The sequence below is a fragment of the Python bivittatus genome, unplaced genomic scaffold, assembly GCF_059951505.1.
Source record: "Python bivittatus isolate LINGU-HERP-01145 unplaced genomic scaffold, Pbiv_v1 ctg000610_np1212, whole genome shotgun sequence".
NCBI lineage: Eukaryota > Metazoa > Chordata > Lepidosauria > Squamata > Pythonidae > Python > Python bivittatus.
In genome coordinates this window covers 10469816-10494713 of record NW_028277088.1, presented here as the reverse complement: position 1 = coordinate 10494713, position 24898 = coordinate 10469816, and the positions used below count along the sequence as shown (strand labels likewise).

General features: G+C 39.3%; 1 protein-coding gene and 1 long non-coding RNA gene across 2 annotated transcripts in view; both read left to right on the top strand.

The window, feature by feature from the left end:
* The window catches only part of ADARB2 (adenosine deaminase RNA specific B2 (inactive)), a 391861-nt gene that overhangs the window by 277743 nt on the left and 89220 nt on the right, over nucleotides 1-24898 (top strand). Inside the window, exon 4 of the mRNA XM_088150229.1 lies at nucleotides 7776-8683. Coding sequence (XP_088006355.1) covers nucleotides 7776-8683 — 908 coding nt within the window. The remainder of the gene's footprint in view (nucleotides 1-7775; nucleotides 8684-24898) is intronic.
* LOC148214560 (uncharacterized) lies at nucleotides 12444-13247 on the top strand. Its single transcript, XR_015797894.1, has 3 exons — nucleotides 12444-12531; nucleotides 12622-12681; nucleotides 12929-13247. It is a non-coding gene; the product is annotated as an uncharacterized LOC148214560 (long non-coding RNA).

Here is a 24898-nt window from a genome sequence, read left to right as displayed (position 1 = left end):
TAAGTGTGAAAAGAATTCCAGACTAGCATTTGATCACACAGTCAATGTAAATCAAAATCATATGTGGCTGCCAAAAAGACCAAAGACTAGGCTGTGTTAACAGAAGTATAGTTTCTATATAATAGGAAGCCATAATTTTACTTTATTCCACATTGGTCAGACTCCATTCCAAGTATTATGTACATTTCTAGGCACCTCATTTTTAAAAAAAATTCAAAGAACTCGGAATAATTTCAGGGAAAGCTGGTGAGGGTGCTCAGAGAGTGGAAACTAAATCTTATGGGAGAGACTGAGAGAAGTGGGTATGTTTAATTCTGAAAAAAGACAAGTAAAGGAGTTCTCACAGAAGAAGGCCAAGACTTGTTCTCCCTTATGGAATAATGAGTTGAAATTACAAGCGGGCAGATTCTGAGTGTTAGAAAGAAGAGCAGCGCAAGTGGAATTAGTTACCCAGAAAGATCAGAGGCCCCTGGATGGGTGAAATAGAAGCGAGATTACCATCTGTTGGGGAAACTTTAATTTGGATTCCAGCACTGAGCAGACGTTCAACTTGACAGCCTCCAGAGTTCCAGAGCCAGTTGGTTGTTGTTGTTGTTTAGTTGTTAAGTCGTGTCCGACTCTTCGTGACCCCATGAACTATATTGCACCAGGCCTTCCTGTCCTTCACTGCCTCCCTGAGTTTGCTCAGTTTCATGCTCATTGCTTCAGTGATGCTATCTAACCATCTCATCCTCTGCCGTCCTCTTCTCCTTTTGCCTTCAATCTTTCCCAGCATCAGGGTCTTCTCCAAAGAGATCTCTCTTCGCATTAGGTGACCAAAGTATCTGAGCTTGAGCTTCATTATCGATCCTTCCAATGAGCAATCAGGGTTGATTTCCTTTAAGATTGACTGGTTTGACCTCCTAGCAGTCCAGGGGACTCTCAAGAGTCTTCTCCAGCACCAGAGTTCAAAGGCATCAATTCTTCGGCGCTCGGCCTTTTTTATGGTCCAGCTCTCACAGCCATACATTACTACTGGAAAAACCATAGCTTTGACTATGCGGATCTTTGTTGGCAAGGTGACGTCTCTGCTTTTTAATATGCTATCTAGGCTTGCCATAGCTTTCCTCCCAAGGAGCAAGCGTCTTTTAATTTCATGGCTGCAGTCTCCGTCTGCAGTGATCTTGGAGCCCAAATAAATGAAGTCTGTTACTGCTTCCATTTCTACCCCTTCTATTTTCCAGGAATTGATGGGTCCAGATGCCATGATCTTAGTTTTTTTAATGTTGAGTTTCAAGCCAGCTTTTGCACTCTCCTCTTTCACCCTCATCAAGAGGCTCTTTAGTTCTTCTTCACTTTCTGCCATTAGGGTGGTATCGTCCGCATATCTGAGGTTGTTGATGTTTCTCCCTGCAATCTTAATTCTGGCTTGTGATTCTTCCAGCCTGGCATTTCTCATGATGTACTCTGCATATAGGTTAAATAAGCAGGGTGACAGTATACAGCCTTGTCGTACACCTTTCCCTATTTTGAACCAATCGGTTGTTCCATGACCGGTTCTAACTGTTGCTTCTTGGCCCGCATACAGATTTCTCAGGAGACAGGTAAGGTGGTCTGGTACTCCCATCTCTTTAAGAATTTGCCACAGTTTGTTGTGATCCACACAATCAAAGGCTTTTGCATAGTCAATGAAGCAGAAGTAGATATTTTTCTGGAACTCTCGTGCTTTCTCCATGATCCAGCGAATGTTGGCGATTTGATCTCTAGTTCCTCTGCCTCTTCGAAACCCAGCTTGTACACCCGGTAGTTCTCGGTTCATGTATTGCTGAAGCCTAGCTTGTAGGATTTTGAGCATAACCTTGCTAGCATGTGAAATGAGTGCAATTGTGCGAAAGTTTGAGCATTCTTTGGCGTTGCCCTTCTTTGGAATTGGAACGTAAACTGACCTTTTCCAATCCCGTGGCCACTGTTGCGTTTTCCAAACTTGCTGGCATATTGAGTGCAGCACTTTAACACCATCATCTTTTAGTATTTTAAATAACTCAGCTGGAATACTGTCATCTCCACTAGCTTTGTTGTTAGCAATGCTTCCTAAGGCCCACTTGACTTCACTGGCTCAAGGTCAGTGATCTGGATGTCTGGCTCAAGGTCAGTGATCACACCAGCGTGGACATCAGGGACATTAAGATCTTTCTTGTATAGTTCTTCTGTGTATTCTTGCCACCTCTTCTTAATCTCTTCTGCTTCTGTTAGGTCCCTGCCTTTTTTGTCCTTTATCATGCCCATCTTTGCACTAAACGTTCCTTTCATATCTCCAATTTTCTTGTAGAGATCTCTAGTCTTCCCCATTCTATTGTTTTCCTCAATTTCTTTGCATTGTTCATTTAAGAAGGCCTTCTTATCTCTCCTTGTTATTCTCTGGAAATCTGCATTCAGTTGCTTATATCTTTCCCTTTCACCCTTGCTTTTCGCATTCCTTCTTTCCACAGCTATTTGTAAAGCCTCATCAGACAGCCATTTTGCTTTCTTGCATTTCTTTTTCTTTGGGATGGTTTTAGTTGCTGCCTCCTGTACAATGTTACGGACCTCCGTCCATAGTTCTTCAGGCACTCTGTCTACCAAATCTAATCCTCTAAATCTATTCATCACCTTCACTGTGTACTCACAAGGAATATGATCTAAGTCATACCTGAGTGGTCTAGTGGTTTTCCCTACATTCTTCAATTTAAGCCTAAATTTTGCAGTAAGAAGCTCATGATCTGAGCCACAGTCAGCTCCTGGTCTTGTTTTTGCTGTCTGTATAGAGCTTCTCCATCTTTGGCTGCAAAGTATATAATCAATCTGGTTTCGGTATTGACCATCTGGTGATGTCCATGTGTAGAGTCGTCTCTTGTGTTGTTGGAAAAGAGTGTTTGCTATGGCTAGCTTGTTCTCTTGACAGAACTCTATTAGCCTTTGCCCTGCTTCATTTTGTACTCCAAGGCCAAACTTGCCTGTTATTCCGATTACTCCTTGACTTCCTACTTTAGCATTCCAATCCCCTATGATGAAAAGGACATCTTTTTTTGGTGCTAGTTCTAGAAGGTGTTGTAGGTCTTCATAGAAGCGGTCAACTTCAGCTTCTTCAGCATCAGTGGTTGGGGCATAGACTTGGATGACTGTGATATTGAATGGTTTGCCTTGGATACGCACTGAGATCATTCTGTCGTTTTTGAGGTTGTACCCCATGACTGCCTTTCCCACTCTCTTATTGACTATGAGTGCAACTCCATTTCTTCTAAGGGTTTCTTGCCCACAGTAGTAGATATAATGGTCACCCGAATTAAATTCACCCATTCCCATCCATTTCAGTTCACTGATTCCCAAGATGTCGATGTTCAATCTTGTCATCTCACGTTTGACCACATCCAGCTTGCCTTGGTTCATAGATCTTACATTCCAGGTACCTATAAAATATTGTTCTTTACAGCATCGGACCTTCTTTTTGCTTCCAGATACATCCACAGCTGAACGTCCTTTCGGCTTTGGCCCAGCCGCTTCACTCTTTCTGGAGCTACTTGGAATTGCCCTCTGCTCTTCCCCAGTAGCATATTGGGCACCTTCCGACCTGAGGGGCTCATCTTCCGGCGTCATATCTTTTAGCCTTTTAACATTGTCCATGGGGTTTTCTTGGCAAGGATACTGGAGTGGGTTGCCATTTCCTTCTCCAGTGGACCACATTTTGTCAGAACTCTCTGTCATGACCTGTCCGTCTTGGGTGGCCCTGCACGGTATAGCTCATGGCTTCACTGAGTTACGCAAGCCCCTTCGCCACGACAAGGCAGTGATCCATGAAGGGGAGAGCCAGTTGGGGACAGTGGTTAAGGTGCTGGCCTAGAAACCAGGAGACTGTGAGTTATAGGCCTCACTGAGGCATGAAAGCTAGCTGGGTGACTTTGGGTCAGTCACTCTCTCTCAGCCCAACTCACCTCACAGGGTTGTTGTTGTGGGGAGAATAAGAGGCAAGAGTATTTGGTATGTTCTCCGCCTTGAGTTATATATAAGGCAGGATAAAAATATAATAATAATCCCTTCCATTCATAGAATTTTATGAAATAATTAGGAATAATTATGAGGTAGTTAGGCTTGAAATTATGATGGTTCCAAAGTTGAGTGCAATCTTTGTGGTGCATGCAGTTTAATTTATATCTCTCCAGCTCCATTTCATCCCACAAACTATTTTATTACAAGTCTACAAGGTAGATATGGATACAGTTCCTTTTCATAGGACAAGACACCTCTTTTATGATGGAACTTGCCATTTAAAATTGCAAATGCAATTTTGCAAAATTTGGAAATTGCAAATTTCAACTGGTTTTAAAGTATTTTTAGTTATTTTTTTAAAATACTGCTGACTAATTAATTGGGATGTGACCTATTATTCTAAATCAGTGATGCAACAGGTAATGCTCTTTGGTATTAAAGTCTAAAATCCTGCAGCCAAGAGGACTGTTCCCACTGACCACCGAGAAAGTATCAAGAAATAAAGACAGTGACAAAGCAGTCACTGGACCTACTGAGTGCCACCAGAGTTTCCACTGCACACCACAGCATCTTTTCTTAGCTGGCCAAATAAGCAAGTGATTATAAATGCTCATTTTATTACTTTTATTTTAATATTATTTTCTGCATCAAAAGAGTGCTTATTCCCAATTAAAGGATATAGCATACGCTCATCTGAAGGAAAGGATGAGCATAAGACTATTAAATCTTGGGTCTGAAATTATTGATCTAATCCACTGCTTTAAATGATTACTCAACAAACATTGTAGTCCTAATATACACAGCCAGAGGGGGAGATGGGATTTTCTTTATGTCCCCGTTATATCATACACAGTTGGATCAATAGGTAGTCAGGCCAGACAGATGTATCCCATAGATCATGTCTGAAGGAGGTAATAAAATCAAGCATTCCCAAAATGCTGTGTAAAGACCAAAAGAAAATAATTTTTTCCCAACGAGGTTCCTTAAATTAGGAAGTGGCCATGGCTGTTCCTTGCCATCAGTTTTCTTCAACCTTGGGCCCTCCGGATATGTCAGAACTACAGCTCCCAGGATTCTCAGTCAATCCTTAAAGTAGTCAGGACTACAATTCAAAGTAGTTCTGAAGTACAGATTAGTCAGGATTATAATTCCAATACTTCGTAATCTGCATCTAATTTCAGAACCAGTAAAATGTGGGGACAGAATATTGGGCTTAAACTGAGAGCATCCAGGTACAATTTTAGTCTGGCCATGTTGGCTTGGAAATCTGGGATGTTTAATGCAGCTGCCTCAACCTGGGAGCAACAGGTTGGGACAGCTGCACTATATAGATTGTGTTAAAGTTATAGAGGAACTTTCAGGTCTCAAAGGGTGTTATTTACTTTGTATTATCAGAACCAGTCTCTCAGTCTGTTCATGAAGGAATGTGGAGGCTTAAAGATGAATTTACTCTGTTCACAAACCATGCAGTCAGCATTATGAAAGTAAGAGAGGGGAATAGAGATTGGAAAAGGCAATATGAATTATAAATACAAATAACCCCCTGTGTTTTCCTATTCAGTGGTGCAGAATCAATACAAATTCTTTTTGAACCTGAATAGAGTGTGAAACAAGGGTTACCTATCTCTTCATACTTCCTCACTTCCAGTATCATTATCTACAATGATTGGGTCAGTAAAAACTATTAAAAGAAGGGAGGGGAGAGGGGTAAATGTCAAGACTTGCCACATTATTTTCTAGACAGATATGCCTGGAAACAATAGGTTGTGTCTGCTTTGAGGGAGTGGGGAGGGGAGATTGGTTTTAAGTTAGTGTAGAAAGAAATTGCCCATCCCAGGGACACATTATGGCTGGGGTCGCACTATATTGTATGAAACCCAACCATTATCTTAGCATGTTGTGTGCATCCCACTATCATGTTAAACCATAATATGGTGTATTCTATGGACATAGTATATGGTGTATATAGCAATTGTGTTTTGTTAGCCCAGATTTAGGGATAAACAAGTGTGATCCTAACTTACTTATTTGTATGTATATTGAAGAGATGGAAATTTCTATATTTGAAAGCTTTGCACAAAAGACAGGAGGATAAGGGTTAAATTCTGAACCAGGGTAGTATGTGTAGACAGAGTATTAGATTTTTAAAAAATTCAGCTACAAATCACATTCTACCCCCACTAAGGGAAATGGTTGCTGTGTTATTTGCTTGCTTGCTTGCTTGCAGCATTTCTAACCTGCCCCAATCCTGAAAGACTCTGCAAAACCTAAATTCCAGTAAAGCAGCATAAACTAAACTAACACAATAAATTTATAAATGCTTGGCCTATCATGGTGCCCTAATCAATCCAGAACAAAGGTAGAATGGAATAGGTCTCTTTTCACTTGATTCAGACTGCAAAGAAGGTTGGGGCTGGACATATCTGTGGAGGAAAATAGATCCACAGAATGGGCAAGATCACCAAAAAGGCCTACCACCTTGTACCTTGCATGGAGAGGGATCCTTAGCAGGCCCTCTTTAGATGGCTGGACCAGATACGCAGATTCTTTTACGGCAAGACAAGAGTTGATGTAACTTAATGCTGCACTTGGTAGAGCATTAAAGATAACAACTGGGACTTTGAATTGGTCCTGGAAGGCTACTGGTAATCAGTGTAGCAACTTTAAAATAGGTGTTATTTTGCACTGGTAGGATTGTCCCACCATTGATCACACTGCTGCATTTTGTACCACCTGTAGCTTCTGGGACATTTGCAAAGGCATTGGAGAATACAAGGACTTAAGTGCTTCTCCCCCAGAGTGGAGCTGACCACTCAAGATGAGCATACCCAGCATAAGACAGTGCCCCAATCCTTGCAGTTGGCCCAGAATAATACCATGGTGAAATGGTTTTGAAAGCTGCTAAGAGGCCTAATAGGACATTCCCCCACATCCTGATCCTGATGGTGTCAGCTGATGTCATTTCTCTCCCATGAACAAGCTTGAATCCTGACTGAAAAGGATCTAGATTATCTTGTTTCTGCTAGGATCCTGGATACCTAATTCCCCATTATCTTTTCAACTACCTTTCTTAAGAAGGGAAGATTGTAAATTATAATTATAAAAAGATGATCAAATTATCAGGGTGGGCTTCTTTAAAAGAGAGCACATCTCTATCTGTATCAGAGAAGGCAGCATTATGCCCTTGCTCAAGCGTTAATTATCTCCTGGAATCATTCATTGACATTGATCATAAGAGCATTACTGGATTAAAGCAGATGACTGTATAGTCAGTCCAGCATCCTGTTTTATGTGACTGCTAAGCCAGATGTCTGTAGGAAGTACACCAGTAAGATATAGCTGTTGTTCCCCAGGAGATGGTATTCAGATACATGTTCATGCTGACCTTTATCCTGGTTATAGTATACAGCCACCTTGTCTTGTACTAATTAATAAGCTTACTTTCTATAAATTTGTTTAATCCCCCTTTAAAACAATATTTAGCAGTCATTATTGCATCTTATGGTAGAGAATTCCATGATTTAACCATGCATGAAAAAGTCACTTTCTGCTATCTATTGTAAACCTTACAACATTCAGCATCACTCAATAATCCACGTATTTGGAGGAAGAAAAAAATTCTTCTTATCCATGTAGCTAGGTTTTATCAAATTGATTAAAAAACAATAACTTCAATGAAAATTTATGCCAATACTTTTGAGCTCTTGTTCGTAGATTTTGCACTAGTACCAGTAATGTTGGTGGGCTTTCTTTTGCTTTTTTTTTTCAAACAGGTACAAGCAGTGCTGAAGTAAAGGAGAACCGTAACATTGGCAACTTAGAAGATCATTCAGTTACTTCTAATGAAAGATCAAGAGTAGGAGCTTCCAGTGTCAAAAGAAAAAGACCTCTAGAAGAGGGCAATGGTGGACATTTCTGCAAATTTCAGCTCATCTGGAAGAAGGTCTCATGGTCTGTAACACCAAAGAATGCCCTGGTTCAGCTACATGAACTTAAACCTGGTTTACAATATAAAATGATTTCCCAAACAGGCCCTGTCCATGCTCCTGTATTTGCAGTTGCTGTGGAGGTCAATGGACTTACATTTGAAGGCACTGGACCAACAAAAAAGAAAGCCAAAATGAGGGCTGCTGAACTAGCCCTCAAGTCATTTGTACAGTTTCCCAATGCATGTCAAGCACATTTTGCCATGGGAAATTGTTTCAACCCTTCTACAGACTTTACATCAGACCTGGCAGACTTTCCAGACACTCTGTTCAAGGAGTTTGAACCATCTGCACACAATAAGGACTTTTCAGTCTGTAACCCGGTTAATAACGAATTACTTTCTAAGGCCTACCGTCATGGGAAGCTACTCTACCGCACGTTGGACTTCATGGGCCACCCTAAACAAAACAAGCACAAGATGGCATCTGCCGCCAAGAGTGAAAAGAACCCAGTGGTGTTGCTCAATGAGCTGCGGTCAGGACTGAGGTACGTCTGCCTTTCAGAGACTGTGGAGAAGCAGCATATCAAGAGTTTTGTGATGGCTGTGAGAGTGGATGGGAGAACATTTGAAGGCTCGGGACGTAGCAAGAAGCTGGCTAAAGGTCAAGCAGCACAGGCTGCGCTGCAGGCCCTCTTTAACATTCGTCTGCCCAGTCACATTCCCAGCAGGAGTAAATGTAATCATTTGCCACAGGTGAGAGCTCTGAGGTAGCCACCACCGAGCTGAAGGGATTCTGTAAAATTAATGTGATTTCTTGTGTTCTAGCCATAAATTGTGACTTTATAAGAACGTTCACCCAGAGGGTGCTGTACTTCAGCAGTGTCTCTTTCCTTGCCAAAGCCATGTGCAAAGACATTGGCATTTTCTTCCCCTCTTGCATATCTAAGAGACATTATATGGGTTCATTTCTAAAAAGAAAGTTGTGCATAGAGACCTTTGAAGGACCGTCAATAATTCAGCTGCAGATTAATAGTACTTCCACATGTAAAGAAGGTAGAGTCCTGTTCTGGTTTTTATTATCAGAGTGTATTTGCTCTTAAGGGAGACACCATAAGTAAAATATACAGTGGGGTGTCCTTTTTTTTTTTACCCCTACTAAGTTACAGTTAGACAAAGAGGACATCATTCTTTAAAATGTACAATGTGTCTGTTTTCCAGGTTCGACCCCCAGACTTCAGACAAATATTAAAGATCTCTGGGGAATGGTTGTCAATCAGTTGACTGAGATAAAGGAAAAGGCTGGTGGTGTTTTGTTGGTTATGTGTTCATGTGGTGTTTTTGGGTGCTGAATCAAGAAAACAATCCAACTTTTGTGTCCTCTAATTTGAAAGTGTTGCTAGTTTCTAGTTAGTAACTGAAATAACTAGGTTGTGATGGGGCTTGATTGATTGATTGATTGATTGACTGATTGATTTAGTTACCTGAATTCTCTCTCAGTATTGTCTTTCTTGGTAGCTGTTTTTGTCATGGACAATTTTCTATTCAAGTGAGATTTCTTCTGCTTTTCCTAAACTTTTGAAGAGAACGTTGGAAAAAATAGAGCTCCCTGTTATAACTTTTCCCTCTGAGACCTTTATCTGCTTTTAGATTTTTCCCATTTATGTTAGAATTTACTGACTATTCATAAATTTGAGGAAAGGACTATTCATGTGGTATTTCAAGGTGACAAAATAAGATCTAGGATCCTTACCTGCATGTAAAATCCTCCAAGAGAGAGGCATTTGGCTACATATTTATATTAGTTTATTCAATGTGTACCCCGGCTTTCTGTAGTATTGGAAAAATCTATTTCAATTGTAACTCTTCATGTAGTTTTGATGAGATTTTTGTGGACTTTTTAAAAAAAAAATTTACTTTGCATGCCAAATCAACTGACCTTAGCTTGCATTTTCTTTCATTTTTGCTTTGTAGTCAATGTTGAATTAGGTGGGCTACTTTAGAGTTCACTCATCTTTGTACATTCTGTTTTTAAATATCTTGGACAAATTGCAGTATTACATATTTATGTGCTGTGAGTGTGCCTGTTTTAAACAACTATGTTTGACATTTTCCATCCCATTTCTGGCCACAAAATCAAGGCTCATTGAGCAAATGTGTGGAGCCAAGTGGTCAAATGAAACAGTTTTTGTGCCGTAACAGAACAGGATGTGCGAAAAGGGAATAAAACAGTGATAGGACAAAGAGAGAGCTTCTCTAAAGGTAGCATGAGCGAAATGTCAACTGCAAGTCTGCTCCACACCCCATTTCAGAAATATATTAAAGGAATTCCCAAATGGCTACAGTTTAAAGAATCAGATTATATGTGTTTTAACTAAAAGAAATTATTGGTTGGAGCTTGAGAGAGGGAAGAAATTCAGTGAGTTCACATTGCAGTGCAAACCTACTTAATTTTACCCTTTTGAGTCAATACTCAAACCAAGATTCTGTTATCTTTCCAGATCCACAGTTCTCTAAATTTTGCAAAGCAATTCTCCAAGTCAGACATTCAATTATTAGTGAAAATATACAAAATGCATTGTCTTAAATGAAAATAACACATATAATGCAGGAACTTGTATATTAGGAAAAAAATGAGCACAAAAAAAGTATGAATTTTCATACAAATTGTGTCTTAACATTTCAAACTGGTGTGGAAATGGAAGAAACCAATGAAGCCTGGAAAACTGAGAAGATGTCAAAGACCAAAACTGAAAGATAAATCAATCTCTGTTTGGACCCAACCTAGCTAGGAAATATGATTCATGAAATTGTTCGTTCCATGGGGATCAGAGAAAGTTATCGTATATACCTGTGGATAAACCAAGAATTTTAGGTGCCAAAATACACCCAGAAATTGGGTTCAGCTTATCCATGGAAGGGCTTATCTGTGAGTATGGCAGGTTTTTTCCTCAGCTTTTTAAATACCCATCTATCCCTCATATATTTGCGGATAAGCCCATCTGCAGATAAGGAGACCCTCAAATTTTTAACCAAAATACCATGAAAGCACCATGCACCACATGCAGATAAGCCAATTGTGAAAATTAAAACATACGAAAATTTCGAGGTTGGTTTATCTGTGGGTGGTGCATTTTTCATTGTATTCTGGTTAAAAATTGAGGATTGGCTTATCCACAGATGGGCTTCTCTGCGAGTATATATGGTACATGTGCCTTTCACCACTTACTACAATAACACATTTGGGGAAGAAATGTATTTTGGACCCTTTCCTAAACAGTAATAAGGAGGGGTTCTGCTTTACTCCAGCGACTTTAACTTTCTTCACCTAAGAATTACTGAAATTCTCTGCCAGAAAGAATTTCAGTAACTCTCAGTGAAAAGCATTTTTCTCTAATTGGCTTGCAAAACAGACAAATTCATCCCAAGCCATGGAAAGGGAGAATGAAAGTATTAGGGAAACAAATTATTTTTATCTGTAGAGATTCAGGAGAGCTATGGGAAAGAAAAGAGGCTCAGACAACCAGTAGAAAAGTAGTGTTTTCTTGGAACACCATGAGCATCTGTCAATGTCCCAGTAGACTTAGACAAGAGGTATAAGCTCCATGCAGTGGAAATTTGGATCAGTAGAACTTGTCACTGGCAGATATTTTTACATTGGTGGAATACTGATAGTACAAGCAGGAAAAGCAAAATGGAATTATGAAGCATTAGGGGAGGAAAAGAACTTAAATTAGACCTATGTATCATAGAGTTAGGGATAACCTACAATGATGCTATTACATTAGACATATAGAAAAGACGGCACAAGTAAGAGTCTGGTGTAAGTTAATGAAAACTCCAGTCCTAATTGTAACCATAACCCCAGAAATCATCTTTCCTCTGCATTTTAGGATTCTTCCAGTGGAAAATTATTTCTGTACTGTTTTCAAGAAAACTCCATGAATGTATCCATGAAGTCACTAGGAGCTGAGCATGACTCAAAAGATACTTGAATTACTTCACTTTGCTCCAGTTGAACAAAGCACACCACCAGGCTATATTACTTCAGGCTATAGGACCAGATCTCATACTGAAGAGGCTGAGCATGGGCTATATTTCACTGTCCTATCAAGTGGGGACTTGATGATTGTATGCTTAGGTGATGAGGCACTTAGCATAAAGGGAATATGTTACAAAAATCAAGCAGATAGAACTTACAAATGTATATACAGTAGGCTGAAAAAGAGCACTGTTTTGAGCTCACACATAAGCATTGCTCCAAGAACCTTAACTCTATTGTTTAATTGAGACTGCAAAGAGAAAGACACCTCACCCAGGTAAGCAAGGAAGAGACCTACCTGAAGGGAAAGAGAGTATCCCTCAAAATATAAATTGGAATGACTTCCATCAGGATTTCCTGGCAAACACAGGGAGTGATGTAGAGTGCTCATAATCTCATAGTTACAGAACCTCCCTTCCCTGAAAATATAGGAAAATGTGTATTGATTTCACAGTCTCCCATTATTTAACAGATTGCAGAAGTGTGCCCCAGAAAAAGGACATTAAATTAAATCTGTCCTATGCACGAAAGGACACCCTTTGAGCACAAACTCCAAATAAAGGTAGGTCAAGTTTTGGTTTTTGGAACTAAAGAGTATGCTTCACCTATTATTACTGCAGGAAAATGCTTAAGACATACTTGTTCCTTGCAGGATCACAGAGAAACTGAAGAAGCACAATAAACAGTAGCAGCAGTTTTCTCCACTGGATGGGTGAGTTTTATCAGAATGATTGCATTCTCTTTTCTAACTATTAGAGGTCCAGGCAGAGATTCTAGGAAGCTTATGAATGAAGGAGCACCAAGGGGGTAAGGGCATGGGGAACAGAAAAGCATCTGACTGGAGAGAAGCCATTGTTCTTAATTTGCCAATTCCTACTAAGCATTTAGTCTTAGAAGCTTTCCATTGCAGCTGCCATCAAATTTTCATCACTGTCTCCATGTCTGTCATCTCTCTGTAGGCAACTGGGCAGTCATTTAACACCCACAGAAGCAAAGCTGCTTCCCAGCATCAGTGTCATGTTCCCACAAGCAAAGCCTATATCATCAGCAGCAATGATTAGAAAGCCAGCTGTTCCTCTGTGAAGTCATTTTTGCCCTCGCTGGGTTCCTTGGCCATTCAGAAAAGGATAACAGACACTGTGGTGACAAACGTGCCATTACTGTGACTGCAGCTGCAGTGATGGAGAAACTTTTTGGGAAACAGGAACTGTGCAAGGCAGGTACATGACAACTCCATTCCTCTGTGATGTTACTGAAGCTCACAATTGGTAAATATTAATAAAGGTGTAGCTACTGAATTCATGTCTCCATTGTTATGATGCTAAGCAGGCAAGAAAACCTCCCTTAGGAATGAAGGACTAATTTGTTTGGTTTATTGTCCTACACCATTTCCATTTTCTGAACCATGCTCAGAACTCATCTATCGTTCCATATAATATTTGCAGTTCTTCAAATTATGTGATATGGTTCTCCTATCAAAAACAGTACAGAATTGCATACATGAGGAGGAATAACATACACATGATGCATATATTATGAAAACCACCTACCAAAATGAATTTAATGAGAGGAAGTTACTTGGAAAGGTATGTATATTAGGAAAACTGCATACAAAAATATGTATATTACCAGAAATATGTATACAAATGCATATGAATTTTCATTCATACTTTTTAAAAAGAGAATTCACAACTGGTATAGAAACAGTATAGAATGAAGATTGGAAAAAAATAATTTAAAAAAAACTGGGAGAAGCTAAAATGGGCAGATTCACCCATACCTAATTTACCTTCCAAGTCACTTACCTGAGATATTTTCATGTTGTAGAAGACAAACAAGCAGGTAATAGTGAAAAACAACACATGGCGGCAGATGATGCAATGAGAACATAAAAAGAATCATACAACAGTAGAGAATTATCAAAACCAACAAAAGTCCTTTAATAGCAATACAAAATCACACACACCCATTTTGGTATTTGCTTCCATGGACTAATCCACTTTTTCAGAAACATAAAAAGTTATACTATCAGAAGCTTTCTGCCTTCCTGGTTGTAGGTAGGAGAGGCAACTGTAAACAATGAGATCCAAAGGAAATTAAATACAGAAAGTAAAGGCAATGATAATTACCTCATTATGTATTTTGAACTCAGAAGCCCCTGATTAAAATTAGCCTTCATGAATTGAACCCCTCTAGTTAAAAGAAGCAGCAGCTAAACCTTTTGCAAAAACTTGCTTCTTTAATAAAATATTTGAAAATATGATGGTGGTATTATTGATGTTTTTATTATTATTTAGAATTATAGTCTGACTTTCTGCCAAAAATCACACTCAGGGCAACTAACAATGAGAATAGTAAAATGCAAACAAATTTAAAAGCTAATAACACAAATATAAAACAGCAGCAGCAGGAGCAAATTGTTAAAACACCTTTGAAACAATTTAAATTTCCCCAAATGCATATGCATTCTTTGAAAGCATAACAAGGTTATATTTTGCTAGCATGTTGAAAGAAATACATCAAAAGGGGACTCTACTTCATACATATACACACATACTGTATATACACTAGTAGAATTATCTGCAATTATATTGACAACCAGATATAATTATCTGCAATTATATTGACAACTAATATAGTAAATCCCACTGATTTCAGTTTGAGAAGTTTGGAGCTATAGTGATATGTAAAATATCTCAGAATAGGCCCCGTACTTATGACTGGAAATACATAAGCGTGTATTATGAATCTGTCCTTGAAATAAATGGAGGGGGAAAAAATAACCTTGGCTAGATCGTAGCTATAGTGTCTCTATTAATTTCCTCCTTCTTCATCTGAAAAGTCAAGGGACACTGCTTGATATATGAGCAGGCCCACCACTAATTTTCATTTAAAAAAAACATTCTGTGCATGTGCGGAACATGTTTCATTGGAAAAAGAGTTCTGTATATCTCAGAGTACTTGTTTCTGGCATTTCAAACACTGATTAGATTTTTTTTTTAAAAAAAGGTTTTTCCATGCTACAAAGATGGTGCACACACATTATGGTTTCTAATAACTATGTCATCTACTAATTTACGCCAACTTCTACAGGGAGTCAGTGGTGAGAATTGTTCCACCTACTGAATTATTATTACTCTGAGGCATCATAGCAAGAGAGGCTTGTTTGGGAACATTACATCTTGAGCAAAAGAGCAACACTTTATTAGATGAAAGCTCAGAGTCTCAGCCTAGAGTCATCAGTTCATAAAGATGGCTTTAAAAGCAGCCATTTTCACATCCATCAGACACTATTTTTGTCCAGCTCTGAATGAAAGCAAGGCCCGCATTTCAAAATGTGAGGATCCTCATTAAAGCTGCCACTTCCTCTCCAACATACATCTTCAGTTTGTTTATGAGACCTGATTGTTATCGACTTCACACTAGCTAACAGCATCCTGACCCTCCAAGGAGAGTTGTGACACTAGTGTGCAGCATGAGTGACTGTCTGTCTGGGTCCCATTTGAAACTGGGATGCTGGCATTCATTCCAAAATTGCATTCTTTATCTATTTGTGGCTAATGTTCATTTCTACATCTAGGAAGGTTTAAATTTATTACAACTACTTTTCATCCCCAGAATGCAGAACAGCAAGTTAGCATGGGCTACTGCTGAGTTCTGACTCCCTCTTCTGGTGAGAATTGCATCTTAGTTTCAGAGAAAAATAGAATAGAAGAGAAAGGGATGATGAAGTAAAAACAGGTTGTTTGAAATTGTTGAAACAGGCAGATAGGGAATCATTCCAGTGTCTGTTTGGCTCTTTATTGTCCTGTGCATCAATCAATAAAGGACTTTTTAATTGCAGACAGTTTCTACAGGCTGACATGGTTGGTTCTTTGAAGATACTTTTATAGTATTCTTGTCAATGAGACTGATAGTGAACCAGAAAGAGGATCAAACTGCAGGTTACATTAAAGGCTTTCTTGAATCTCACCTTTTACTTTCTAAAAAGCAGCCATGTGACTCTCCAGTGCAGATGGTTATGGCAGAGAGAAGGGATTTAATTCTTTATCCTTCTACTTTCTACACAGTGGGGAATATGGGGATTTTAGAAAGAAAGAACACCTCTCTGAGGAATTTGGAGGAAGGAACATCAATGAAAAAAAAAACAATATAAATGATGCACTCACACACATTTCTGTGTCTTTTTTTTAATAAATAAAAATAAGTGGGGAAAATGAAGTGTCAAATTGTGATTGACATAAAATATAGTATAGCCCTCATTAAGCGATGGTCTTCAAGATTTTACTAAATTAGGACACCCAATTTTGCCATTAAAGTGCCATCATCATTGGCCATGTTTCCTAGGATACTAGGAGATGTAGTTCAGCAACATCTGAAAGGCCATAAAGCTTTCACTAGAATGCCTCTGAACAAATATAATGGCTGCCATCTTCTGGGAGAGCCCATTGCTTGCTTCTGTAACAAAAATTAATCAAGTCAAGTCCCTGGCACTTTCAGTAAGAAGACTTTGATCCTGGAGGGCTATTAACCAGAGGAGTAAAAATTGGGCTGCATGAAAAAATATGCATTTGACTCACAAGCCTATAAGAAAAGTAATACGGGATCAAACTGAAGACTTAGCTAGTCAAGATGCTGTTCCCACATTGGCCAACCAGATGTCTATTGCAAATCTATGGGCAGATATGAGGGTTAGTTACATTTTTTCAATCTATCCTGGTCCATATAAATAATTATTAGTTGCTCTATTCTTTCTCACTTTGGTTCATTTAATCAAATAGGTCTTTCCCTAGTAGCAGCTTGTATTTGAATTATATCTCTAGGTGATAACTTGGTTCTAACATTATATATCCACCATGGAGTCCTTGATGCTCTCTGAACTTGGTTGTTTGTTTCATTATCCAACTAGGTAACATCATCAGTGCAAGTGAGCGTGTGGTTTGCTTCCTGTTTATATATAGTAGCTTGCCCTGCCAGTTTTGGTGGGGGTGTGGTTTTCTCCTTGGTAGTTCCTTCTGCTTGATTGTTTGCCTGGTGTTATAATCCAATCATAGGTTTTGATGCTTCTGGTACACTATATCTGTGAGTGGATTTCCATCTTCTCCCCAATTACTGCATTGCAACATTGCCTGTATTCAGATTAAAACTATTCTTAAAGGACAACTAAAGAGAAAGACTATCTGGAGTAGCTTTCTTCTCAGCAGTAAGAGAATGATTTGCCAGTGCCTTCTTTCCAGTCTAGCCTATAGCCCTGAGATTTCCTGGGAGTCTTCCACCCAAGTAGTAGCCAGATCTGACTCTATTTAGGTTTACCATGTCATACAAGGCTCACTAGACACTGCCATTTGCTTGGCTTTAAACTTGGGGCTCCTGTGACAAGTAAAGTGAGGGACAAGGAGTTAATATAATTGCAACAAAAGGGGGTGCTGTTGGAGAGAACTGAAATCTCTTTTGACCTATTGTTCTTCATCACTAATCATTCTACTTCCTCCCAACTCTTGCCTCCAATAAGAGGCTAGCTGGCTGGAAATAAAAAAAAAATGGAGATATTGCAGGAAGAATATTTAGCTTTATTCATCCTCATGTTCATTTGGCACTTTAAATTGTACCTCTGTTTCCTCACTGTCTATATGATACACATGTAAAGTCAATGAACACAAAAATCTATGTCTTTTGAGTTTCACAACAGTGAAACAGAATGCATGGGTGCTTATGTCACATCTGAGTTATCAGGACTCATAAAGAATAGTAATGCTAAAATGTTTAAACTTCTACATTTTATCTCTTTGGGTACAAAAATATATCTGTTGCAGAGAAGTGGTCTTACACACACAAACATGTGAAGGCTGAACTTACTGAGACTCAAGAAACTGAGATGTGTTCACTGTATAATGAAATTGTGTTCTAGCAGACCATTTGCAAGGGGAAAAAGTTCTGTTAATCCCAAATGTTTGTTAAATATGAAAGTATATCATCATGATGATTTCTATAATGATGCCATTATATAAATGATGTAATTTGCCTCATTTGCATAATGAGAACATCATACAAATTATGATAATTGTGGCAGATGTCATAAAATTAAGACAAAATTAGCATAAAATGAACTGTCTTGTCCAGATTTCTTTGAATACAATGGGCATGTTATTTTGAGGGGGGGAATGTTTAGAAAAAAATTGTCTATTACATCCAAAGTCCATTAAATCAGGTTTCACTGTGTGTGCTACCACCATAATTAGCTAATACGCTTATTAATGTATTTTTACTTATTATGGTATGCCTCACTTTCACATAATACATTTTGTAAAACAAAGAAATTATAGACTTAGTAATTTATTTATTTATTTATTTAAACAAACTGTATGGCTGCCCATCTGAAAAAAGTGACTCTAGATGGTGTTTATGGGTTAAAAACAGCAGTTTAACAGCCATAATGCCAAGGCCACAAATACAAGCCCAATTCATAAAAAGACAACATTAACCAGCAAAGCTCACCTAAGCAGCCATCCTAAATGCCTGGAGGAACAGCCAGGCGTTTATAAAATGCTAACAGGGTCAGGGCCTGCTCTACAGAATAGGCACTGCCACAGAAAAGGCACAACTCCAGGATCCAGCAAGGTGGCATTGTTTAATGGAAGTGGCTTGGAGCATGCCCTCCCTATTAGATGAGGTGGGGCAAGCTGAGACGATGGGAGACAGGTACTCCTGTTGCACCCATGCAACATGCAGCATTCCCTGCTAATGCTTAGGATGGCTCCACTCAGTTTTGGCCACTATGCCCAAAGAATAATCAAAGCCCAGTTTTACCCAAAGCACTCATCCCATTTTATGGAAGCTAAGATCTCTAAATTGAAGACTACCTTTCAAGCCAAGATGCATTTACTTGCATGCCACCAACCAGGAGGTTTGCATAGTGTCTTCACAGACACTAAGGTCCTTCGAGCCAGAAATGAACCAGCAACATAAGGCTTAGAAGGTATAGTGGATGGTGTTGGTGTAAACCCAGATTTAGCTATGTTTCCTATTCTCTGTCTTACCTCATGTCTTTCATTTGTTTGTCTTACTATTTCTTCCGCCTTTCCTGCACTTTGCATAACATTGCTTATTCCAAAAATAATTCTGTGATGAATTGTATGAATATATATGTTATGCCTCATTGTACTGTAGGCTACTCAGTGGGGTGAATAGGCACAGAACAAAGCTTAATCAAGACAAGATTGCAGAAATCCTGGGGCTAAAAAATTATTTGCTATTTTTTCATCTATTCCATTCCCTCTTAGATGGATCCTCCTTCAATGGATTACAGCTGGCTAGATTGTTATGGTGGTATGAAGTTCAAAGGTACAGACCCATTTGCATTCCAGGTGCCGCTTTAAAAAAATTAGCTTTTTAGAGCCTATACCAGTCTATCCTAAGTAGCAGAATGGTAAAACTATAGAAGCTTTTTAAATCAAAATCATAATGTTCTCATATTGTTGCACAAATACTAAGCCAAAAATAAAGATGAGCTAATATGGAGAAGGAACACATTAATGTTCATAAGTATCACTAAAAGGAGGTGTCCCCTGTATTTACAGGGTAAAACCTTTGGCTCTATAAATTGCTTTAATAGAAATTAAAATAGAATGGTATGGATACTGCCATCAGTTCCGCAGTATGTGGTCAAATACTGTCTGGAGATAAATATGGAGCATTCCCCCAGCTTTTTTCCAAAACAGAAAATTGTAATAAACCCAAGTGCATTAATTTATCTCTTCACATTTTGCATTCATTACTCATAGCTCAGTAAAATATCTTTCAGCATTTCTAGCCTTTGATGTTACTGCTTTGAAATCTCTTCTAGGGACAAAGGAGAGATAGAAAATGATGTAACTTTGTATGTGTCTGTATGTGTATATTTGTCTACAGCTTCTTTCTGACATTAAGGATGCACGTAAGGGAAAATACAGTAGAAACTTCAGCCAATCTCCATGTTTCAGAAAGCGCCAGAAACAAGACCCAAAATAAAAGCTGGGTTCTGTTAAAGAAGAAAGCAGGGCCTAAGGGCTCATTATTATTAAAATAAGTCAAAACGGATCCAAGCTCAAAGATGCTGTCCCTGCCTATCAGGGTGACCTGCGTGAATAAAAGGGATCATCAAGTAAGCATGTAATAATGATGGGTTCTCAGGATAAATGCCAGTGGCACCAGATTGATCCGCAGGAGACAAAGAAAACATTGCCCAGGCAAGCCAGAAAGTGGCTTCCCATCAGCCTTTGACAGAAATTGATCTGAGTAAATTAAGTGCTTAGAGTAATTGGGGAGAAAGAGAAGGTATTGCTGAGGTTGGACATCAGGAGTCTCTGCTGCTTTTCTGTTTGTTTTTCTTTTCTGTTCTTTTCTTTTCTTTTTGGAAAAGCCTGCAGGAATGATTGATCTGTGAATACAATCACTGACACTGATAATGCAGGAAAGGATGGATGAAAACTAGATATCAGTTCCTTCATCCAATAGTGCATGAGACAAATTGCAACCCAAGCCGTGGAAGTGTCCTGGAAACAAAAGGTGGCCCTCATGGGCTGCTTCAGCTGCCTCCTACCATTAGATCACTAGGAGCCATTCAGATACCAGATCAGATACCACTAGGAGCCATTCAGATACCAAAGAGATGAATGTTCAATCTGTAGCCTGAAAGGAGTAAATATTTGGCCTTATGCTAAGTAAGAATGCATCAAATTGTGTTAGTTCCTGCCTATGCAGTTCCAAGGGAACCCAACAGTCTGCATTTCCCCCCTTCAAGGCTAAAGGCCTTAACTTTGGAACCAGATCCTGCTTCCCTATTTAATTGGCATTTTCCAGCCATGGGAAGTCTTGACCTCAAAGGAGGCATAGAGAAGGCAGAGTAGGAGGGGTTTAAGATTCAACATTGTGAAAGCCCTACGCATCTCCCTGTCCTAACTTAAAGAGGGAGGCTAAAAACCTGAATGTTTCTCTATCTTTAAATCTGCCATGGCGAGCAGGTTTCTGGATGGACTTGAACACTCCAAGATCGGAGCACCCTGATCTAGATTTAAGGTGGTTCTGTCCACTCTTTCAAAGTTGCAACAAATATAGGCCATTGATTGCAGCACTGCACAAATATAGCTAGCTTTCTTTGGAATGTGTTTCTTGTATCTATTCTGTCTACCCAGCTCCAGGCCTAGCTCAGACCATTCCAGCTAAATTACATCTTTTTAATGCAAAAGCTGCTTTCGGGACAATTGGTTTGGCTGACCAGCCCATTTGTAACTCAGATGGATATCTCAGAGCTTCCATGGCAGATACAAATGACCACTTTGCTTACACATTGCCTTGAGCTCAGTAGTATTTGCACTTATTATATTAAGGTTTTATCTACATTCTTCCAGTTGCTAAATTGGTTGCTGTTTTAAGTTTTCTGTCTGGCTTTACACATGTTTACATGAGCAGTGTGGAACTGCAAATGTGGAATCAATAGAAACAAGACATATGACACCTTTACCACAAAGGTTACTGCAGTTGGAAAATAGCTGCTGAGGACTGGATGTAATGACCTGGAACATCCTGAAAGTAATTCCTTGTAGCACTAAAGACAATCATATAATTGCACCTGACATGGGGAATCCTCAGTAGACTATTGGCGAGGGAGGGATAACTTTTTTTTCTGGAAGAGAATTTTGTGGCCTGTGGAGAGCTGGTAATGTATGTATGAAATATCTTTCCAGTGAAGAGCAGTTCATAATTCATAGCAGGTGGAAATCACACCAAGTTACAAAGGTCATTTTGATTCTATTACCCGGGGGAAATATTCACTGCTTGGTAGATCACTCACATGGTCTGTCTTGAGACTAATGAAGTCTGCTCGTATGTGAGCCCAATGATTTCAGGAGGATTCAGTTCCAAATAATAGTTTTTTAAAATTATTATATGGTTTGCTATAGGTAAAGGCACTTTTTTTTCAAGTCGTTCTTGATTCCTTGGGACTTTGCAGACACATTGATGTTTTCTAGGCAGATAAGGTGGAAGAGGCTTGGCATTGCTGGTTCCAGGATGTTTTCTAGCCCTGAGATTTCCTGGTGCTTTCCCATTTAAGTACTAGCCAGATCTGACCCTGCTTAGCTTTCTGAAATCAGCTATGTTTTGATAGGTGCTACTACCTTGTTTGTCCTAGGGACAAATCCTGTTCCTGAGCTGTTACTCTGTGATGGGCCCTCTGAGACCTACTTAGTAGTAGTAATGACAGCAGCATTTCCAAGATGTTGGAAGGCTGCCATATTATTTTCCCCCAATGCAGTGGAGTACCAAATATGTTGTTGCTCAAGGGCCCTGTGGAAATTAAATAGGATTGAAAATCTAGTTGCTCAAAGTGGAGAGTCTAGAATCCAGAAGGTATCAGTGTTCTTGAACCTTGAGTTGCCATACGCTATCAGTGGTCATGTTCTTATTGCAATAAATTGAGCCCATTTGAAAAACAGCAATGAACGTTTCTTTTTATTCATTCTCAGTTAAACATTTTGAATAAGAATGAACTCAGAGGGATTGGCCTCAGCTGGCCAGGTTGAAAAATGCATCTAAGTCCTCTGTCTCCGAAGTATTCCTGTTTTTCTTTTTATTCTCCCTGCTACGATATAATGAAGGCTAAGTTTGTCCGTAATATGGTGTCACCTGAACAGGAACTGGGAGCAAATAATTTCATCTACACACCGAAAACAGTGTTCACTGTATTGCAAAATATGAAGGCATTGTGGATGGTTTCAGCCACATGTCTGCATTCTCTTGGGGGAGCTTGAGAAACATATATGCAAGTTTTCTGCTTGCAAAGGATTTGCTGCCAGTAGGAGCAACTTCATGAGGCAAAAGGAGATGCAGAAGTAGCTGCCCTTTCTTGGAGTGGATGATAGAAAACATATTCCAGCAGAAGCTCCAGATGGTTTCAGAATGAGCATGAAGCTCTCTGCCAACAGAGGATCCATAGTCAGAATTTGGCATCCTTGGATAACTCAGGGGTTGTCATATCCTGGCTAGCTTAACAATACCTGTCCTGGGCCGCCTCTTATCACTTAATGATGTTTCCAGCATCTCCATGTTCATTTCCCATAGTGCCCTAAAACAGGAACACATTGGATACATGTTGATAGAGTGACTAGACCCAATTAGCTGGCACTAATCAGAATATTGCTAATTGTCCTTATCAGGGCCTAGTGATAAGAAAAAAAAATGTCCACTAAAAGGACACTTAGCAGAGGACCCCTCAAAACTGGAACCGACATTAGTGTAGCAGAGAGAACCCAGGAGATTAATGGAGATGATAAATATAATGTAGCTCGATGGTTTGTAATCAGGATGATTTAAAAGCCAGAGGATTGACCTGGTTAAAATCGCCCTCGAATTCAACTAACAAGCTTTCATAAACTAATTTCACAACCCAGTCTTCTTGTAGGATTGTTAGGTAAGTAAACAGAAAGGATTTCTGGAATGTCTTTTGAGGGAAGACAGTGCAGACGATGCTGTAGCGAGCAAAAGCTTTCTTGCTTTGATGGGTTTCTTGTGTGTTGGGCTGCATCCTTTTTCCTCTTGTTGATTGTGAAGCTTTTGTTTATTGTCTACTGGGCTTTTGGCTGCTTTTTCTCATCTTTTTGTCTGCCTCTTTTTTATATACGCTTTTCATACACTGGTTCCATGTTCCACTGCAATTGGATTGGATTGCAGCATTGTGCTTTTCAGTGGCAAGTCACAGCTGGGAAAATAAGGCTGGGGTAGGAAAAAAATGTGAGAATCAAAATGTAAATAATAAATAAAAGAAATACATAATAGCTCATTGTACGTTTTCCCCAATCTCAGTGGAGGAAAGGCGCAACAGTAATATAAGCAGAGACTTGTCAGGTGAGGATAGGAGCTAAGATAGGATGATTTTATAATAGTTTGAGATGTGAGGTATTCAAATTGGGAGCTCTACCTGCCAATCACTTGTAATTTCCACCTATTTTAATAATCTCAATTTCTCTTCCAAAATAACAGCAAGCAGCACTATAATCTTGACAGGAAAGTATGAACACAGTGACATAAATTATCAGCATTCAAAGTGCTCTGTTCTGTGTAGGGACTGCCAAAACATATTCTGATACTTCTCCTATGAACTGTATATCACTTCAGATATAGTTTATTGTGCTACTTTGAGTGGGAGAATGGAGCATTTGATCGTATTTTTCCCCAGCCAATCCTCTAGGGTCTGATTCCTTTTCTCCCTTTAAAGAATTGTTTTTATCATCTATCTTTTACTTTGTGGCTCAGCATTATCTTCTCCTGTTAGGGGAGAAAATGAATGGACTTACAGTGTGTAAGGGACTGACAGCAAATCCTTGGTTAGATGCTCCCTTCAGAATGTCAGTGATATCCTGGATAGAATAGAGACTAAATAACTCATTGGGAGAAGCACTATTTCCTGCAGGCAGCTATGAAATTTGAAGCATTACTAGGAAGGCTGTGTGGGGCTCATGTTTGCCTTGATTATAATTTTTCTCTGGCAGTAGATAAAAGGGGTTTGTTTTGTTTTTTTGGACAAAGAGGCTGCTGTGGAGTGGGAAGAAGGCCAAGAGTTGACAGTGGATGTGATCCAGTGGGGATATTCTCTGGACAAGAGCACAAGAGTTACTGGGCCTTCTCCAGCCTAATTTGTCATACAAGCAAAAAGTCTTGGCTCACTGAGAGGGAACAGAGGCCACTGGCCTGCAGAGCTACCAGCCTTTGTTGAGAGCCAACTGGACATTAGAAGTGATGATGCTCTTGTGCATTTCACCACTTCAGTAAGACTGACTCTTACTCCATTTGCTAACTGTTTTCTCTTCACAACTAGGTTCCTTATTAAAAAAACAAAAAACACTCCAAACTAGTTCTTAAATGTTCATTTCCCCATTAAATATGTTTTATTGGGA